A 16,184-nucleotide genomic window follows, 5' to 3' on the forward strand; every position below is an offset into this window, starting at 1 on the left:
GGTGTGAGAGGCGACTGGTCTTACCAGGACTTATCAATGCCTTGTAACCCTAGTATAAAGCCAGTTGCATGTCACACAATTTACACCCCAAGTTGAATGATTGTTTACGTTGTATATCATTTGCTTAGTTTTTGTTTACAGGTTTTCAGGTCTTTCAGTAGCTAATAGTGAACTTTCCTGGCAGAACTAAAGTCCTGTTGGATGGAGAGCCAACGTGGAGGCAGCTTATTAACTGGATGTGAGCTGATTCACAGCAGAGACCTTTTTGTCTCTGTCTGTGTGCAGGTGGTGCTGAAGGTGCTTGCCGTGACGCTGCCCTCCATGTTCAGCATGCTGCTGGTGATTCTGGTCATCTGGCTTGTCTTCAGCGTGATAGGAGTGAATCTGTTTGCAGGAAAGTTTTCTTACTGTTACAATGAGACTTCAGAGGAGCTTTTCTCCTTTTACGTGGTGAACAACAAGACTGAATGCTTTTCACTGATGGATCAGAATTTCTCTGAGGTCAACTGGAAGACGTGGACGTTTAATTTTGACAATGTGGGGATGGGTTTCCTGTCGCTGCTGATCATGGTCAGTGTGAACACTCTAACTTGTTAGTTAGAATGCATAAAACCATCAACTGTGTGGAAAAAACATAACCAAGCTAACTAAAGTCAGTATCATTTAGTAATAGAGCTTGAATTCATTGTTTTTCTAATGAAACTCTGTGTTGATTGTGGGTCAGGGGACGTCTTCAGGCTGGATGGACATCATGTATGCAGCTGTGGACTCCAGACAAGTCAGTATACACGCTGGATCAGTACTGTTACTGTTGCTGTTATTACTGGTATATTACTACTGTGTGTGTGTGTTAAAACCACTGTATGTGTGTGTGTGTGTGTGTAGGTGGAAGACCAGCCGCACTACGAGATCAATGTGTACATGTACCTGTACTTCATCTGTTTCATTATCATCGGCTGCTTCTTTACGCTGAACCTCTTCATTAGAGTCATCATTGATACGATCCACCAGCAGAGACACAAGATAGGTCACGCACACACACACACAGTTGGGCATCAGTCTGTAGAAGCTCCACAGTGTTGGCTGAATTCGTTCTTCCTGTTTCTGTCAGTTAACTTTGCTCTTGTCTCTCATCTCTACTTCGGAGGGAAACATGTTTTTGTGACGGACCAGCAGCAGAAATATTTGAGCACCATAAAGAAACGATTCTCTGAAAAACGCAACAAAACTGTTCCACAACCTCAGGTCAGTTCAGATATAGTTCTTCAGTCTTTGTCAACTGCTGGCTGATTTTCATTTTTAGCCCAGTCCTTGTACCCGACCACTTTCAGAAGATTACCCAACTCTGACCCATTCAGGCACAAAAGAGGCTCCTAACTCAAGGGATGAACTAATGTTGTGTCCACACATGATGCACAACTCAGGAAACAACCAGTTTCAAGTTGTATCTTTGAGCTCTTTTGCTGAATTTGTGAAAAATGCCAAAGTAATGGGAATCTAAGGAGCTTGGAAAGAGAACCGTTAGTTGTTTGAAGACGTTTCAGCTCTCATCCGAGAAGCGTCTTCAGTTCTAAGGTCAAATGGTGGAGAGTCCCAGATTGAAACCCAGTGGGAGTTTCCCCCCAAAGAGGTACAAAGGACCCCCTGATGATCCTCTGCCTAATCACATGAGCCAAGGTGTGAAAACGGGTGTGGGTCACAATCAGCCAGGGTTTCGGTTGAGCTCATGGTGAAACCCGGCCCCACCCTGTCATGTGATTTCCTGAGGCCAGATGGCCCAGGATGTGAGTGGGTGTTAAGGCGTCTGGGGAGGGATCTCAGAACTGGATTATAGATGGCAGAGAGTTGTAAACTCCAGGTGGACTTACAGTGGGGCAAAAAAGTATTTAGTCAGCCACCGATTGTGCAAGTTCCCCCACCTAAAATGATGACAGAGGTCAGTAATTTGCACCAGAGGTACACTCCAACTGTGAGAGACAGAATGTGAAAAAAAAAATCCATGAATCCACATGGTAGGATTTGTAAAGAATTTATTGGTAAATCAGGGTGGAAAATAAGTACAGCGGGGAAAATAAGTATTTGACACATCAGCATTTTTATCAGTAAGGGGATTTCCAAGTGGACCATTGACACAACATTTCCACCAGATGTTGCCATCAAGCCAAATATTGACGTCATACAAACAAATCAGAACATATAAGTATACAAGTTAAACCATAATAAATAAAGTGAAATGACACAGGGAATAAGTATTGAATACATGGAGATAACAAGGGGCAAAATGACATAGAAAGCCAGGAGATCACCTGAAATCTGTCAGTATTGATAGAGAAATCCTGTCCCCTATCAGTACTAATTGATATCAGCTGCTTTAGTCCTAATTGATGGCCTATAAAGGCTCCTCATTACCCAGAAGGCACACAGGAAAGACTTCATGATGGGTAAAAGCAAAGAACTCTCTCAAGATCTTCGTAATCTTATCGTTGAAAAGCATTTTGATGGGAATGGTTATAGGTGCATTTCCAGAATGCTGAATGTTCCTGTGAGCACTGTGGGGGCCATCATCCGGAAATGGAAAGTGCATCAGTTCACCATAAACCTGCCACGATCAGGTGCTCCACGCAAGATCCCTGTCCGAGGAGTCCAAAGAATAATCAGGAGGGTTCTCCAAGAGCCAAGAACCACTCGGACAGAACTTCAGGAAGACCTTGCATCAGCAGGTACTGTTGTTTCAAAGAAAACTATAAGCAATGCACTGAACCGCCATGGCATCCATGCACGCTCACCACGCAAGACTCCATTGCTGAACAAAAAGCATGTCAAGGCTCGGTTAAAATTTGCGCAACAGCATTTGGAGAAGCCTGTGGATTATTGGACGACTATAGTATGGTCAGATGAAAGCAAAATTGAACTTTTTGGCAGTCATTCTACACACCATGTTTGGAGAAGAAATGGCACTGCTCACCACCCCTAGAACACCATACCAACAGTCAAGTTTGGGGGTGGAAGCATCATGGTTTGGGGCTGCTTTTCAGCAAGGGGTACTGGCAGACTTCATATTATTGAAGGCAGGATGAATGGAGAGATGTACCGGGACATTCTGGATAAAAATCTGCTGCCATCTACCAGGAAGCTAAAAATGAAAAGAGGGTGGACATTTCAGCAAGACAATGATCCCAAACACAAGGCCAAGGAAACAATGAAGTGGTTTCAAAGAAAGAAAATCAAGTTGCTTGAATGGCCCAGTCAATCACCTGACCTAAATCCCATAGAAAATCTATGGAGAGAACTGAAGATTAAAGTTCATAAAAGAGGCCCAAGGAACCTTCAAGATTTAAAGACCGTTTGTGTGGAAGAATGGGCCAGAATCACTCCTGAGCAATGCAGACGACTGGTCTATCCATACAAGAGGCGTCTAGAAGCTGTAATCACCAACAAAGGCTTTTCTACAAAGTATTGAATAAAGTGTGTTCAATACTTATTCCCTGTGTCATTTCACTTTATTTATTATGGTTTAACTTGTATACTTATATGTTCTGATTTGATTGTATGACTTCAATATTTGGCTTGATGGCAACATCTGGTGGAAATGTTGTGTCAATAGTCCACTTGGAAATCCCCTTACTGATAAAAATGCTGATGTGTCAAATACTTATTTTCCCCGCTGTATTTGTCAATAACAAAAATACAACTCAATACTTTGTAACATAACCTTTGTTGGCAATAACAGAGGTCAAACGTTTACTATAGGTCTTTACCAGGTTTGCACACACAGTAGCTGGTATTTTGGCCCATTCCTCCATGCAGATCTTCTCGAGAGCAGTGATGTTTTGGGGCTGTCGCCGAGCAACACGGACTTTCAACTCCCGCCACAGATTTTCTATGGGGTTGAGGTCTGGAGACTGGCTAGGCCACTCCAGGACTTTCAAATGCTTCTTACGGAGCCACTCCTTTGTTGCCCGGGCGGTGTGTTTTGGATCATTGTCATGTTGGAAGACCCAGCCTCGTTTCATCTTCAAAGTTCTCACTGATGGAAGGAGGTTTTGGCTCAAAATCTCACGATACATGGCCCCATTCATTCTGTCCTTAACACGGATCAGTCGTCCTGTCCCCTTGGCAGAAAAACAGCCCCATAGCATGATGTTTCCACCCCCATGCTTCACAGTAGGTATGGTGTTCTTGGGATGCAACTCAGTATTCTTCTTCCTCCAAACACGACGAGTTGAGTTTATACCAAAAAGTTCTACTTTGGTTTCATCTGACCACATGACATTCTCCCAATCCTCTGCTGTATCATCCATGTGCTCTCTGGCAAACTTCAGACGGGCCTGGACATGCACTGGCTTCAGCAGCGGAACACGTCTGGCACTGCGGGATTTGATTCCCTGCCGTTGTAGTGTGTTACTGATGGTGACCTTTGTTACTTTGGTCCCAGCTCTCTGCAGGTCATTCACCAGGTCCCCCCGTGTGGTTCTGGGATCTTTGCTCACCGTTCTCATGATCATTTTGACCCCACGGGATGAGATCTTGCGTGGAGCCCCAGATTGAGGGAGATTATCAGTGGTCTTGTATGTCTTCCATTTTCTGATGATTGCTCCCACAGTTGATTTTTTCACACCAAGCTGCTTGCCTATTGTAGATTCACTCTTCCCAGTCTGGTGCAGGTCTACAATACTTTTCCTGGTGTCCTTCGAAAGCTCTTTGGTCTTGGCCATGGCGGAGTTTGGAGTCTGACTGTTTGAGGCTGTGGACAGGTGTCTTTTATACAGATGATGAGTTCAAACAGGTGCCATTCATACAGGTAACGAGTGGGGGACAGAAAAGCATCTTACAGAAGACGCTACAGGTCTGTGAGAGCCAGAGATTTTCCTTGTTTGAGGTGACCAAATACTTATTTTCCACCCTGATTTACCAATAAATTCTTTACAAATCCTACCATGTGAATTCATGGAATGTTTTTTTTCACATTCTGTCTCTCACAGTTGAAGTGTACCTCTGGTGCAAATTACTGACCTCTGTCATCATTTTAGGTGGGGGAACTTGCACAATCGGTGGCTGACTAAATACTTTTTTGCCCCACTGTAAATGGCTTCTTTCACTCCTCTTTTAAACATCTGTCCTCTCTGTCCAACATGTGAACATTGGAATCCTCGAAAGAGCGTCCTTTCCCCCGTGTCACCTATTGTAGCCAACTTAACTCTCTTCCTATTGAAAAAACAAAAGTTGTATCCAAGATGGCCGACTTCTAAATGGCCACCATGGTCACCACCATGGTAGACAAACTGGCAGCTCTTACTGTGGTGGCATCTGTCATTTTTTTCAGTGTAGTATGTTGGAGCAGCAGTTTATCGGCAGCTGAGAGGAAGAGGTTAGATAAACTCATCAGGAAGGCCAGCTCTGTTCTGGGATGCACCCTGGACCCAGTGCAGGTGGTGGGAGACAGAAGGACTGTGGCCAAAATAACATCTCTGATGGACAGAGTCTCCCACCCCATGCATGTAGATGTTGCTGCAGAGCTGCTTCAGTGACAGACTGCTGCATCCTCAATGCATGAAGGAGCGTTTCTGCAGGTCCTTCCTCCCTGCAGCTGTCAGACTGTACAATCAGAACTGCTCCCAACAATCATAGGTCTGCGCTGTAACTGCAATAATTTAATCAACCGATTCGCACAGCAACCTGGTTTGCCTCTTAGCTATAGTTAATTTTATTTAATTTAACACTAGATTTACTAACCCTGCGCAAATTTGCGTAAATCCCCTGAACCTAAAACCTATTAGAATTACTGACTTTTTTATTTTCTGGCGCAAGTCCCAAGGTGTTATTCAAACTGGGGTGAATAAAATGAATAAGGCTGGGCAGCATCACCTCATCCCCCATCACACTGAACACTGGTGCTCCACAGGGGTGTGTACTGAGCCCTCTCCTGTACTCACTCTACACCTACAACTGCACGGCCACTAACAACTCCAACATCATTGTGAAGTTTGCGGACGACACTACAGTGGTGGGTCTTATCACCAACGGTGATGAGACGGCTTACAGGGAGGAGGTCAGCGCCCTGACCCACTGGTGTCAAGACAACCATCTCACCCTCAACGTCGCAAAGACAAAGGAGTTGATAGTGGACTTCCGGAGGTGCAGAGAAGTACACACCCCCATCACCATCAACGGCGCTGCTGTGGAGAGAGTGAGCAGGTTCCGGTTCCTTGGTGTACACCTGGCTGAGGATCTTACGTGGTCAGTACACACAAACAAAACAGTGAAGAAGGCGCAGCAGCGCCTCTTCTTTCTCAGGAGACTGAAAAGATTCGGCATGAGCCCCCGCATCCTCAGGACCTTCTATCACTGTGCCATTGAGAGCATCCTCACTGGATGCATCACCACCTGGTATGGCAACAGCACCGCCTACAACTGCAAAGCTCTCCAGCGAGTAGTGCGGTGCTCTGAACGGATAATTGGAGGTGAGCTTCCCTCCCTCCAGGACATCTACAGGAAGCGGTGCCTGAGGAAAGCGGGGAGGATCATCAAGGACTCCAGTCACCCCAGCCATAAACTGTTCAGACTGCTTCCATCAGGAAGGAGGTTCTGCAGCATCCGGTCCCGTACCAGCAGACTGAGAGACAGCTTCTTCCATCAGGCCATCAGACTGCTGAACACGTCATAGACACCTCAGCTTCACTACTGGAACTTCAACATTATGCACTCCACACTGTATATAAATGCCACTGTTTTGCACATGTCCAACTACCAACCTCTGTATATTTTATCTATTTTATTTATTGTTTATTCTATTTAATTTTTAAAATATGTATAGACACACACACACGTAGATATTTATATTTAGTATACACATTCAGTAATGCACATACACTCTTATACTGTACATATATTTATTCATATAATTCTCAGATTTACCCATTCTTATATTTTGCTTGTTCTTATGTTATTGTATTTTAACACAACTCTGTTGCTTGTGAAGCTCGCACACAAGAATTTGACTTGCATGTACTGTACCAGAGTACCTGCACATGTGATGTGACAATAAAAGTGATTTGATTTGAAAGTTCATCTCGCTTCCATCGGCCCAAAGATGTTTTTCAGACCTGTACACGCTCCTTTAGATGTTTTCTGGTAAAATCTATTCTAGCACTTCTTGAGTGTAACCAGTAGTTTGCATCTTGTTGTAAACTCTCTGTATTGATCGTAGACTTTCAAAGAGTTTCACCAACCTCCTCAAGAATCCCCTTGACTCAATTAGATGCTCTGATCCTAAATACAACACCTTGAATCAGTTTCAGGTTTTGTAACTGCTCAAACTTTCATTGAATAATGAGGGAATGGGCTTTACTGTTTGTCACCTTTGAGCCTCTGAAAACGGGGGACTGCATGAAACAACAGTTGATGGAATATTTTTACAAACCTTTAAAACTCACGGTGTGCAGACACTAAAATACGCATCAGAGTCCAGATACTTATGGATATATGTTCATATGTAGCACGTGAAGGCACGTATGGAGGCGTTGCAGTAATAAAGGTAATGAATGTTAGAGCTGTCAGATTAATGACTGTAAGGACGAGTCTCATTTTGTGCAGTAGAGAGAGTCATCAGCTGTCAATCAGACTCTTACACCAGCCTTCATATATTAGCCTGTTGCCTCCTACTGTGGAGGTGAAGAAACAAATTCTGTTTCAGCAGTGATTAAGATAACATTGAATCACAAAGTTTCTCCTGTAAGAGGGTTTTTACTGAAAACTATTTGCAGTGTCAGCAAACCAACTGACTGCCGGAGTGTTTAAAGCTTACGTCTTTGTCTCCAGAATTGCTGCCTGGCTTGGCTGTTTGACCTGGTCACCGCTCTGTACTTTGAGATCTTCATGGTGGTGGTTATCTTCTTCAACATGGTGGTTCTAATGGTGGAGACTGATGATCAGAGTGAGGAGAAGTCACTTGTCCTGAACTGGATCCATCTCATCCTTGTGGCCATCTTCCTTGTTGAGTTTATCCTGAAGATCATTGCACTCAGACAGCATTACTTCAGAAATGTCTTGCACATTGTGGACTTTGTGGTTCTCACTTTGTCCATTATAGGTGAGTCCTACACACAGAAACAATCTTCTTTTCTTATCTGATCTCAGTTTGGTTAGTTACTGCAAATGTCTGCGGGCTGTAACAGAGGTGTGGACTCGAGTCACATGACTTGGACTCGAGTCATTAATTTTATGACTTTAGACTTGACTTGAAAAAATGTTCTAAGACTGTGACTTGACTTGGACTTTTACACCAATGACTTGGGACTTGAATTGGACTTGAACCGGTTTACTTGAAAAGACTTGATGTTTCACCCCAAATATAAAATTTAACATGCAAAGTGTGCACCATTAATTCAATTTATTTATTCAAACCACACTCCGTATGTATGTATGTGTGCGTGAGCTGTAGCACAGCCAATCAAATTAACCAGATTTTTAAAGAAAAGAAAAGGAAAAAAACGCTCAAAAATGCTGCAAGGAGTTAATTTTTTCAGGTACATAAACTATGAAGTAGTCAACAAAAAACCGAAATGCAATATGCAAAACATGCAAGTAGAGAATCACAGTTGAAGTTGTATAAAGAACGGTAGGCGGGGCTTCATGACTTCATCTAACTAGCAAATGTTGTCCAGGCTCCGTTGGTGATACAGTTTTTTTTAATGTGTGTGATATTTTTGTCATGCTATTTTAAAGCCGGTCCTACAAGCGCATCCAAGAATAACATGCAGCTTATCTCAGAACTGTCGGTGAAAATTATTCTTGGAGCTAGGTTTAATTGAGCTGCATTTTAAAGAGGTACAATTTCACAATTTGTGTATATTTTCTAAGTTCACTATTTCATCATGTGTTGAGAAAAACACAGATTTAAAAATTACATGGTCTAATATTTACATTTAGCATAACTGCAACATGCTTTTTTTCGTTTTTTTTTTTTAAAGACTCGAAAGGACTTGAAATTCAAAGTTTCAGACTTGTGACTTTACTCGGGCTTTTACACCAGTGACTTGAGACTCGACTCTGACTTGCCTGACATTACTTGAGACTTGACTTGTGACTTGAGGATAAAGACTTGAGACTTACTTGAGACTTGCAACACAATGACTTGGTCCCACCTCTGGGCTGTAACAGGAAGTACAACGTTCCCTGTTTTTACTCTAAAGTCAGTCTGTGTCATCGTTTCTGCAGTTTAAAATGTCTTTGCCCTCTTCCTGATTTCCTGATGTTTGTCACACTTACATGTTGCAGATCAAACAATGAAAATATTTGTCATTATTAAGGGGAAAAAAACCCAAATCCAAACCTGGCCTGTGTGGAAAACCTCCACTTATCAGAATCAGAATCAGAATACTTTATTGATCCCTGGGGGAAATTATTTTTTGTTACAGTGCTCCATTATAAACCAACATTAAGACAAGACAGACAATACACTAACTAAGAATAGTACAATATATACATATATATATATATATACATACATACACACATAAGTCACTCATAAATAAATAGCTGAAAAAGAAACATGTGTAGTTATAGCAGCAAACAGTGTGTTAAGTGGATGCGTTGTACCGGGAGCCACAGGCAGGAAAGATTTCCTGTGTTGTTCAGTGGTGCATCATGGGTAATCTCAGTCTCTCACTGAACGAGCTCCTGTGACTGACCAGCATGTCATGGAGTGGGTGGGAGGTGTTATCCAACATTGTCTTTATCTTGGACAGCATCCGCCTCTCCGACACCACCTTGAGGGAGTCCAGCTCCATCCCCACAACATTGCTGGCCTTACGGATCAGTTTATTAAGTCTGTTGGCATCTGCGACCCTCAGCCTGCTCCCCCAGCATGCAACAGCATAGAGGATGGCACTGGCCACAACAGACTCATAGAAAATCCTCAGCATTTTCTGGCAGATGTTGAAGGACCTCAGTCGCCTCAAAAAATAGAGACGACTCTGGCCCTTCCTGTAAAGTGCTGTGGTGTTTTTAGCCCAGTCCAGTTTATTGTCAATGTGTACTCCAAGGTATTTATAGTCCTCCACAATGTCAACACTGACCCCCTGGATTGAAACAGGGGTCAAGTGTTTCCTGGTCTTCCTGAAGTCCACGATCAGTTCCTTGGTCTTTGCCACGTTGAGCTGCAGATGATTCTGCTCACACCACGTGACAAAGGAGTCGACCACAGCCCGGTACTCTGTCTCATCATCCCTGCTGATGCATCCAACCACCGCAGAGTCATCAGAGAACTTCTGAAGATGGAGGTCTCTGTGCAGTGGCTGAAGTCTGTGGTGTAGAGGGTGAAGAGGAAGGGGGAGAGGACAGTCCCCTGTGGTGCCCCTGTGTTGCTAATCACCTTGTCAGACACACACTGTGGGAGACGTACATATTGTGGTCTTCCTGTCAGGTAATCAACAATCCAGGACACCAGAGAAGCATCCACCTGCATCGCTGCTAACTTATCACCCAGGAGGGTTGGCCTGATGGTGTTGAAAGGCATCAAAAGCAGAAGAAAGAGTGTGGTGTGTCTGTGTTATTTCCATTGTTGTCTAAAGCATTGGCGAAGATGGTCCTCTCACAGACGCAGGCCTCCTTGGATGCAAATAATATCAGCAATAAATTCCAGTCTAGCTTTAAACCACGCCATAGCACCAAAACAGCGCTGCTGAGAGTCCTTAATGGCCTTCTTTTATTTGCCGACTCAGAGTGCTCTACGTTCTTAGTTTTATTGGACTTGACCTCTGCCTTTGATATGGTTGACCATAATATCCTCCTATTGAGGCTTGAGCACACAGTAGGCATAATGGGTAATGCCTTGAACTGGTTTAGATCGTATCTGTCGGACAGGTCTTACATACTTACTTGCTCTTCCTCTGTTGCTCCCCTCTACTGTGGTTTGCCCCAGGGATCTGTGTTGGGCCCTATGTTGTTTTCATTGTATATGCTGCCCCTAGGCTCTGTCTTAGAGAAGTATAATATCTCCTGTCACTTTTATGCTGATGATATTCAAATTTACTTTCGGCTCTCTGGTGATGTTTGGTCATCAGTACACTGTCTGCTAGAGTGTTTGAGAGAGGTCAAAGATTGGCTCTCTGATAACTCTCTTATATTGAACAAGAAGAAAACAGAAATCACCATCCTGTGAGTTACTTCTCTCGGAAGTTTGACAAACACCAGCTCAGGTATTCTACCATTGAAAAGGAGACCCTTGCTTTGTTGTGGGCCTTGCAACATTTTGAAGTCTATACAGAGTCAGGTCAGAGGTCAGTCCAAGTATTCACAGATCACAACCCTTTAGTTTTCCTCTCCAAGATGTATAATCACAACCAGCGGCTTATGCGTTGGTCACTGATTATTCAGAATTATACGAGGGAGGGAGGGAGGGGGGGAGAGGGGGGGGAGAGAGAGGGGGATGGAGAGGGGGAGAGAGAGGCGGGGAGAGGGAGGGGGGGGGAAGAGAGAGAGATTTGAGATTTGTGATGTTTAGCGTGTTTGGAGTGTGTAGTTAGTGTGTAGTTAGTGTGTAGTTAGTGTGTAGTTAGTGTGTAGTTAGTGTGTAGTCAGTGTGTAGTTAGTGTGTAGTTAGTGTGTAGTCAGTGTGTAGTTAGTGTGTAGTTAGTGTGTAGTTAGAGTGTAGTTAGTGTGTAGTCAGTGTGTAGTTAGTGTGTAGTTAGTGTGTAGTTAGTGTGTAGTTAGTGTGTAGTCAGTGTGTAGTTAGTGTGTAGTTAGTGTGTAGTTAGTGTGTAGTCAGTGTGTAGTTAGTGTGTAGTTAGTGTGTAGTTAGTGTGTAGTTAGTGTGTAGTTAGTGTGTAGTTAGTGTGTAGTGTAGTCAGTAGTGTTGTTGTGTGTCAGAACAATGAGGCGCCTGCTGAGTGTTACAGGTGTTACAGCAGTGATACATCTGCTGCTGTCAGGCCTGCAGGTATCAGGCTGTTGTTCTCCTTCATCTCATAGTGGACAGAAATTATTTTTTGGAGCGGCACAAATAATTTGTGTGGCATCAGATTTGATGCAGAACAGCTGATTGTTCTGTAAATAGTTTGAAATGTTTGTTTAAAAAAATGCTTTGGCTGCATTTTTAGGTAAACAGCTGCAAAAAACTTTGTTGTTTGCATAACTCAGTTACTCTTTTGAAGAAGTAACTAAATAATTAATTGCCCAACATTGGTCATTATTTACTGTATTTTGCAGACAGAGTTACAGGACTCTCTCCCACAGAGTCATACTCATAATACAAGTCAGAGCTTTATAAAAAAAAAAAAAGAAAGTTGTGTTTTCAAAACTGGAGTTCAAGTTATTTTTACTTCCAATAGTGTTAACATGCTACAAAACCAATTTTTCTAAAACATTGTAAGTGGCCTAAAGCAGTTAATTAAAAGTCGTCTAAGATAAATGTAAATGCTGTAATTTGATTACTTTAATAAACCATGTAAATTGGATGGATTAGATGCTGGCGTGACCACAGTGCACACGTCTGCTGGTGCTCACAGTGGTCCAAGGGACGCTCAGGGAGTTTGTGTGTTTGCTCAGACACGTGAAACATTAGAGGGAACATTGATCCTTGGTAGTTAAATCTAGTTTTTACCAACTGCGTCAAATATCCAAGGCCAAGCACTACATAGGACCTTGAGAACCTATCCATGCATTTCTGACCTCTAGATTAGACTACTGTGATTCCCTTTACTTTGGTCTCTGCCCTTCTTCATAGATTGCAGCTTGTCCAGAATGCTGCGGCACACCTTTTGACTGGAACCAGAAGGTTTGCCTCTATTACCCCAGTCCTCGCTGACCTGCATTGGCTCCCTGTCAAATACCACATGGAGTTCAAAATTCTCTTGCTCACCTTTCAAACCATAAACAATACTGCGCCGTGCTACCTCATTGAACTCCTTAATCCGTATATCCCCAGGAGAGCCCTAAGATCATCAGGACAGTTACTCTTGGTGCAGCCTAGATCCCAGCTAAAGACCAGAGGTGACCGTGCTTTTGTCCTGGCAGGCCCTAGCTTCTGGAACAATCTTCCTGCTGCCGTTCACGCCTCTGATTCCATCCATTCATTTAAATCACAGTTAAAAACTTAGCTGTGTGGCCGAGCGTTTTCGGTTAGTCAAGTGCACATTCCCTATATTTCATCCAGCTGTTATTTATCTTCTATTGATGTACCACTGTATGTATACCCCCACTTTATATTTATGAATACTCAGTGATTTTATTTTCTAAAATACACTCTGATGTTTTATTTCTTATTTTATCTGTATTTTTGTTTAACCAGCTTTTCTCAATTCTTAGCTTATTTGTACTCTGTTATGGTCTCATATCTGTTATGTTTGAACATTTTTATGACGCACTTTGGTGTACCTTCGGTCTTAAATGTGCTATACAAATAGTTGTTGTTGTTGTTGTTGCAGGTCTCTTCTTAGCTGACATCTTGGAAAAATATTTCGTCAGTCCCTCTCTCTTTTCTGTTATGCGATTGGGTCGTTTGTTCACCTTATGTGGAGCGTTCCCTCACATTCGGTTTGCCAGAAGGATCTGGATGCTGATTATGGGCTTTGTGATGTCACTTCCTGCCCTTTTCAACATCGGCCTGCTCTTCTTCCTAATTGTGTACACATTCTCCATCATTGGGATGTTTAACTTTGCCTACGTGAAGCATGAGATGATGATCGATGACATGTTTAACTTCAAGACATTTGGAAACAGCATCATCAGCATGACTATGATCACCACGTCCTCGGGGTGGGACGGCCTGTTGAGTCCCATCATGAACACGCCTCCAGACTGCGACCTGCAATTACCTGAGCCTGGTAACTGCGCCAACCCGACGGTGGGGATTGTTTTCTTCAGCTCCTACATCCTCCTCTTCTGCCTGCTGGTGATCCACCTGTTCATCGTTGTCATCCTGGAGCTCTTCAACACAGCGAGCCCTGAGGACGCTGAGATGCTGAGTGATGATCACCTCCAGATGTTTTATGAAACCTGGAGGAGATTTGACCCCAGTGGCTCGCAGGTCATACAGTACAGGTGAGACTGAGCTCGGTGACGGTTTCTAACCTTAACACTAATCAAAAATGGTTCTGCACTATAATGGACTCCACTGTAACAGTCTAATAGTCTCTAATGGACTTTAATATTTTCTAATGTGTTCCCCAGTGAGCTGGCAGACTTCTGTGATGGTCTCCAGGATCCTTTGAGGATTCCCAAACCAAACACCATAAAACTGACTCACTTGAATCTGCCTCTGTTTCCTGGAGACCAGATCAGCTGTTTGGATGTTCTGCGCACAATTACTACACAGGTAAGGTCACCTGGGACGGGCTGCCAACATTTTGATATGTTTCTTAAACTCTGTTTGCTTAAACTAAAACCACTCTAAAGTCTTCTCCTTAAATGTTTACTGAAGAATTTTAGGTTTCCTCTTTATTTTCATCTTGTTAATCAACCAAAGACCCAGACATTCATTTGAAAGCCTGATGCTTAGCCTCGTCCACCCCAGCTGTGAAACTCAGAAACCAGTCTTACTTGTTATCATCTATCGTCCACCTGGGCCTTACACAGAGTTTCTGTCTGATTTCTCAGACTTTTTATCTGATTTAGTTCTCAGCTCAGATAAAATAATTATTGTGGGTGATTTTAACATCCATGTAGATGCTAAAAATGACAGCCTCAACATGGCATTTAATCTGTTGTTTGACTCAATTGGCTTCTGTCAAACTGTAAAAGAACCCACCCACCACTTTAATCACACTCTAGATCTTGTTTTAAGTGGGAAGAAAACCTCCGGGCCCAAACAGGCTGAGGGAGGTGTTGCTACCAGGTAGGCATGACTAAAGATACGCTGAGGAAAAGAGTCAGAGATTATATGCCTACTGAAGGATATACCCTGGTCAAAAAAACAACACCAAGATTCCTCACAGCATTACTGGTGGCAAAAGCATTGCCCTCCAGAGTAAGAATCTGCTTAGATACCATGGTACTAAAAATTTTTGTATAACGTACAATACCCTCAGTTTAATCTGAATTTAGAAGCAGAAAATTAGAGGTCATCCAGGTCTGATGAAGACCCTCGAGAGGTTGGTTCTAAACCATCTGCGCCCCCTGGTGTTGTCTTCATTGGATCTGCAGTTTGCTTACCAGCCTGGCATCGGGGTGGAGGACGCCATCATCGACCTCCTGCACCGAGCTCTGACTCACCTGGAGAAGCCTGGAAGCACTGTGAGGATCATGTTCTTTGATTTCTCCAGTGCTTTCAACACCATCCAGCCACAACTTCTGAGGGACAAGCTGGAGCTATCAGGAATGGACCACCACATGTCCCAGTGGATACTGGACTACCTCACAGACACGCTGGTCTGCAGTCCGGGGGCCCCACAGGGAACTGTGCTGGCACCGTTCCTCTTCACCCTCTACACTGCAGACTTCTCCATCAACTCCCCACGCTGCCACCTACAGAAGTTCTCTGACGACTCTGCCATAGTCGGCCTCATCACAGGTGAGGACGACTCAGAGTACAGACAGCGGACTCTGGACTTTGTGGACTGGTGCCAGCAGAACCACCTGTTGATCAACGCCGGGAAAACCAAGGAGTTGGTGGTGGACTTCCGGAGATGCAGACCCACCACACTGACACCGGTGAACATCCATTGGGATAGTGGACTCCCACCTGGTGGGAGTTATGGGGTGTCTGGCCCATTGTGGATAGGTACCTAGGTGTTCACCTAAATAATAAACTGGACTGATGCTCTTTACAGGAAGGGTCAGAGCAGACTCTACCTGCTGAGGCGGCTGAGGTCATTTGGAGTCCAGGGAGCGCTTTTAAAGACCTTCTATGACTCTGTGGTGGCATCTGTCATTTTTTACAGTGTGGTATGTTGGAGCAGCAGTTTATCGGCAGCTGAGAGGAAGAGGTTGGATAAACTCATCAGGAAGGCCGGCTCTGTTCTGGGATGCACCCTGGACCCAGTGCAGGTGGTGGGAGACAGAAGGACTCTGTCCATCAGAGATGTTATTTTGGACAGAGTCTCCCAGCCCATGCATGTAAATGTTGCTGAACTGCAGAGCTGCTTCAGTGACAGACTGCTGCATCCTCGATGCATGAAGGAGCGTTTCCGCAGGTCCTTCCTCCCTGCAGCTGTCAGACCCAGCCAGGCTTGTTTTCTATGAGCCTG

The 16,184-nt window shown here is 43.8% G+C and overlaps 1 protein-coding gene across 2 annotated transcripts in view; it reads left to right on the plus strand.

Moving 5' to 3' along the window:
* LOC113024982 (sodium channel protein type 4 subunit alpha B-like) overlaps positions 1-16,184 on the plus strand; it is a 53,817-nt gene that overhangs the window by 30,522 nt on the left and 7,111 nt on the right. For both annotated transcript variants that reach the window (XM_080304026.1, XM_080304025.1), the window contains 7 exons: positions 286-570; positions 725-778; positions 886-1,023; positions 1,141-1,245; positions 7,819-8,089; positions 13,425-14,040; positions 14,170-14,314. In XM_080304026.1, the coding sequence (XP_080160152.1) occupies positions 286-570; positions 725-778; positions 886-1,023; positions 1,141-1,245; positions 7,819-8,089; positions 13,425-14,040; positions 14,170-14,314 (1,614 nt within the window). The remainder of the gene's footprint in view (positions 1-285; positions 571-724; positions 779-885; positions 1,024-1,140; positions 1,246-7,818; positions 8,090-13,424; positions 14,041-14,169; positions 14,315-16,184) is intronic.

Source organism: Astatotilapia calliptera, chromosome 7 (assembly GCF_964374335.1).
Source record: "Astatotilapia calliptera chromosome 7, fAstCal68.1, whole genome shotgun sequence".
NCBI lineage: Eukaryota > Metazoa > Chordata > Actinopteri > Cichliformes > Cichlidae > Astatotilapia > Astatotilapia calliptera.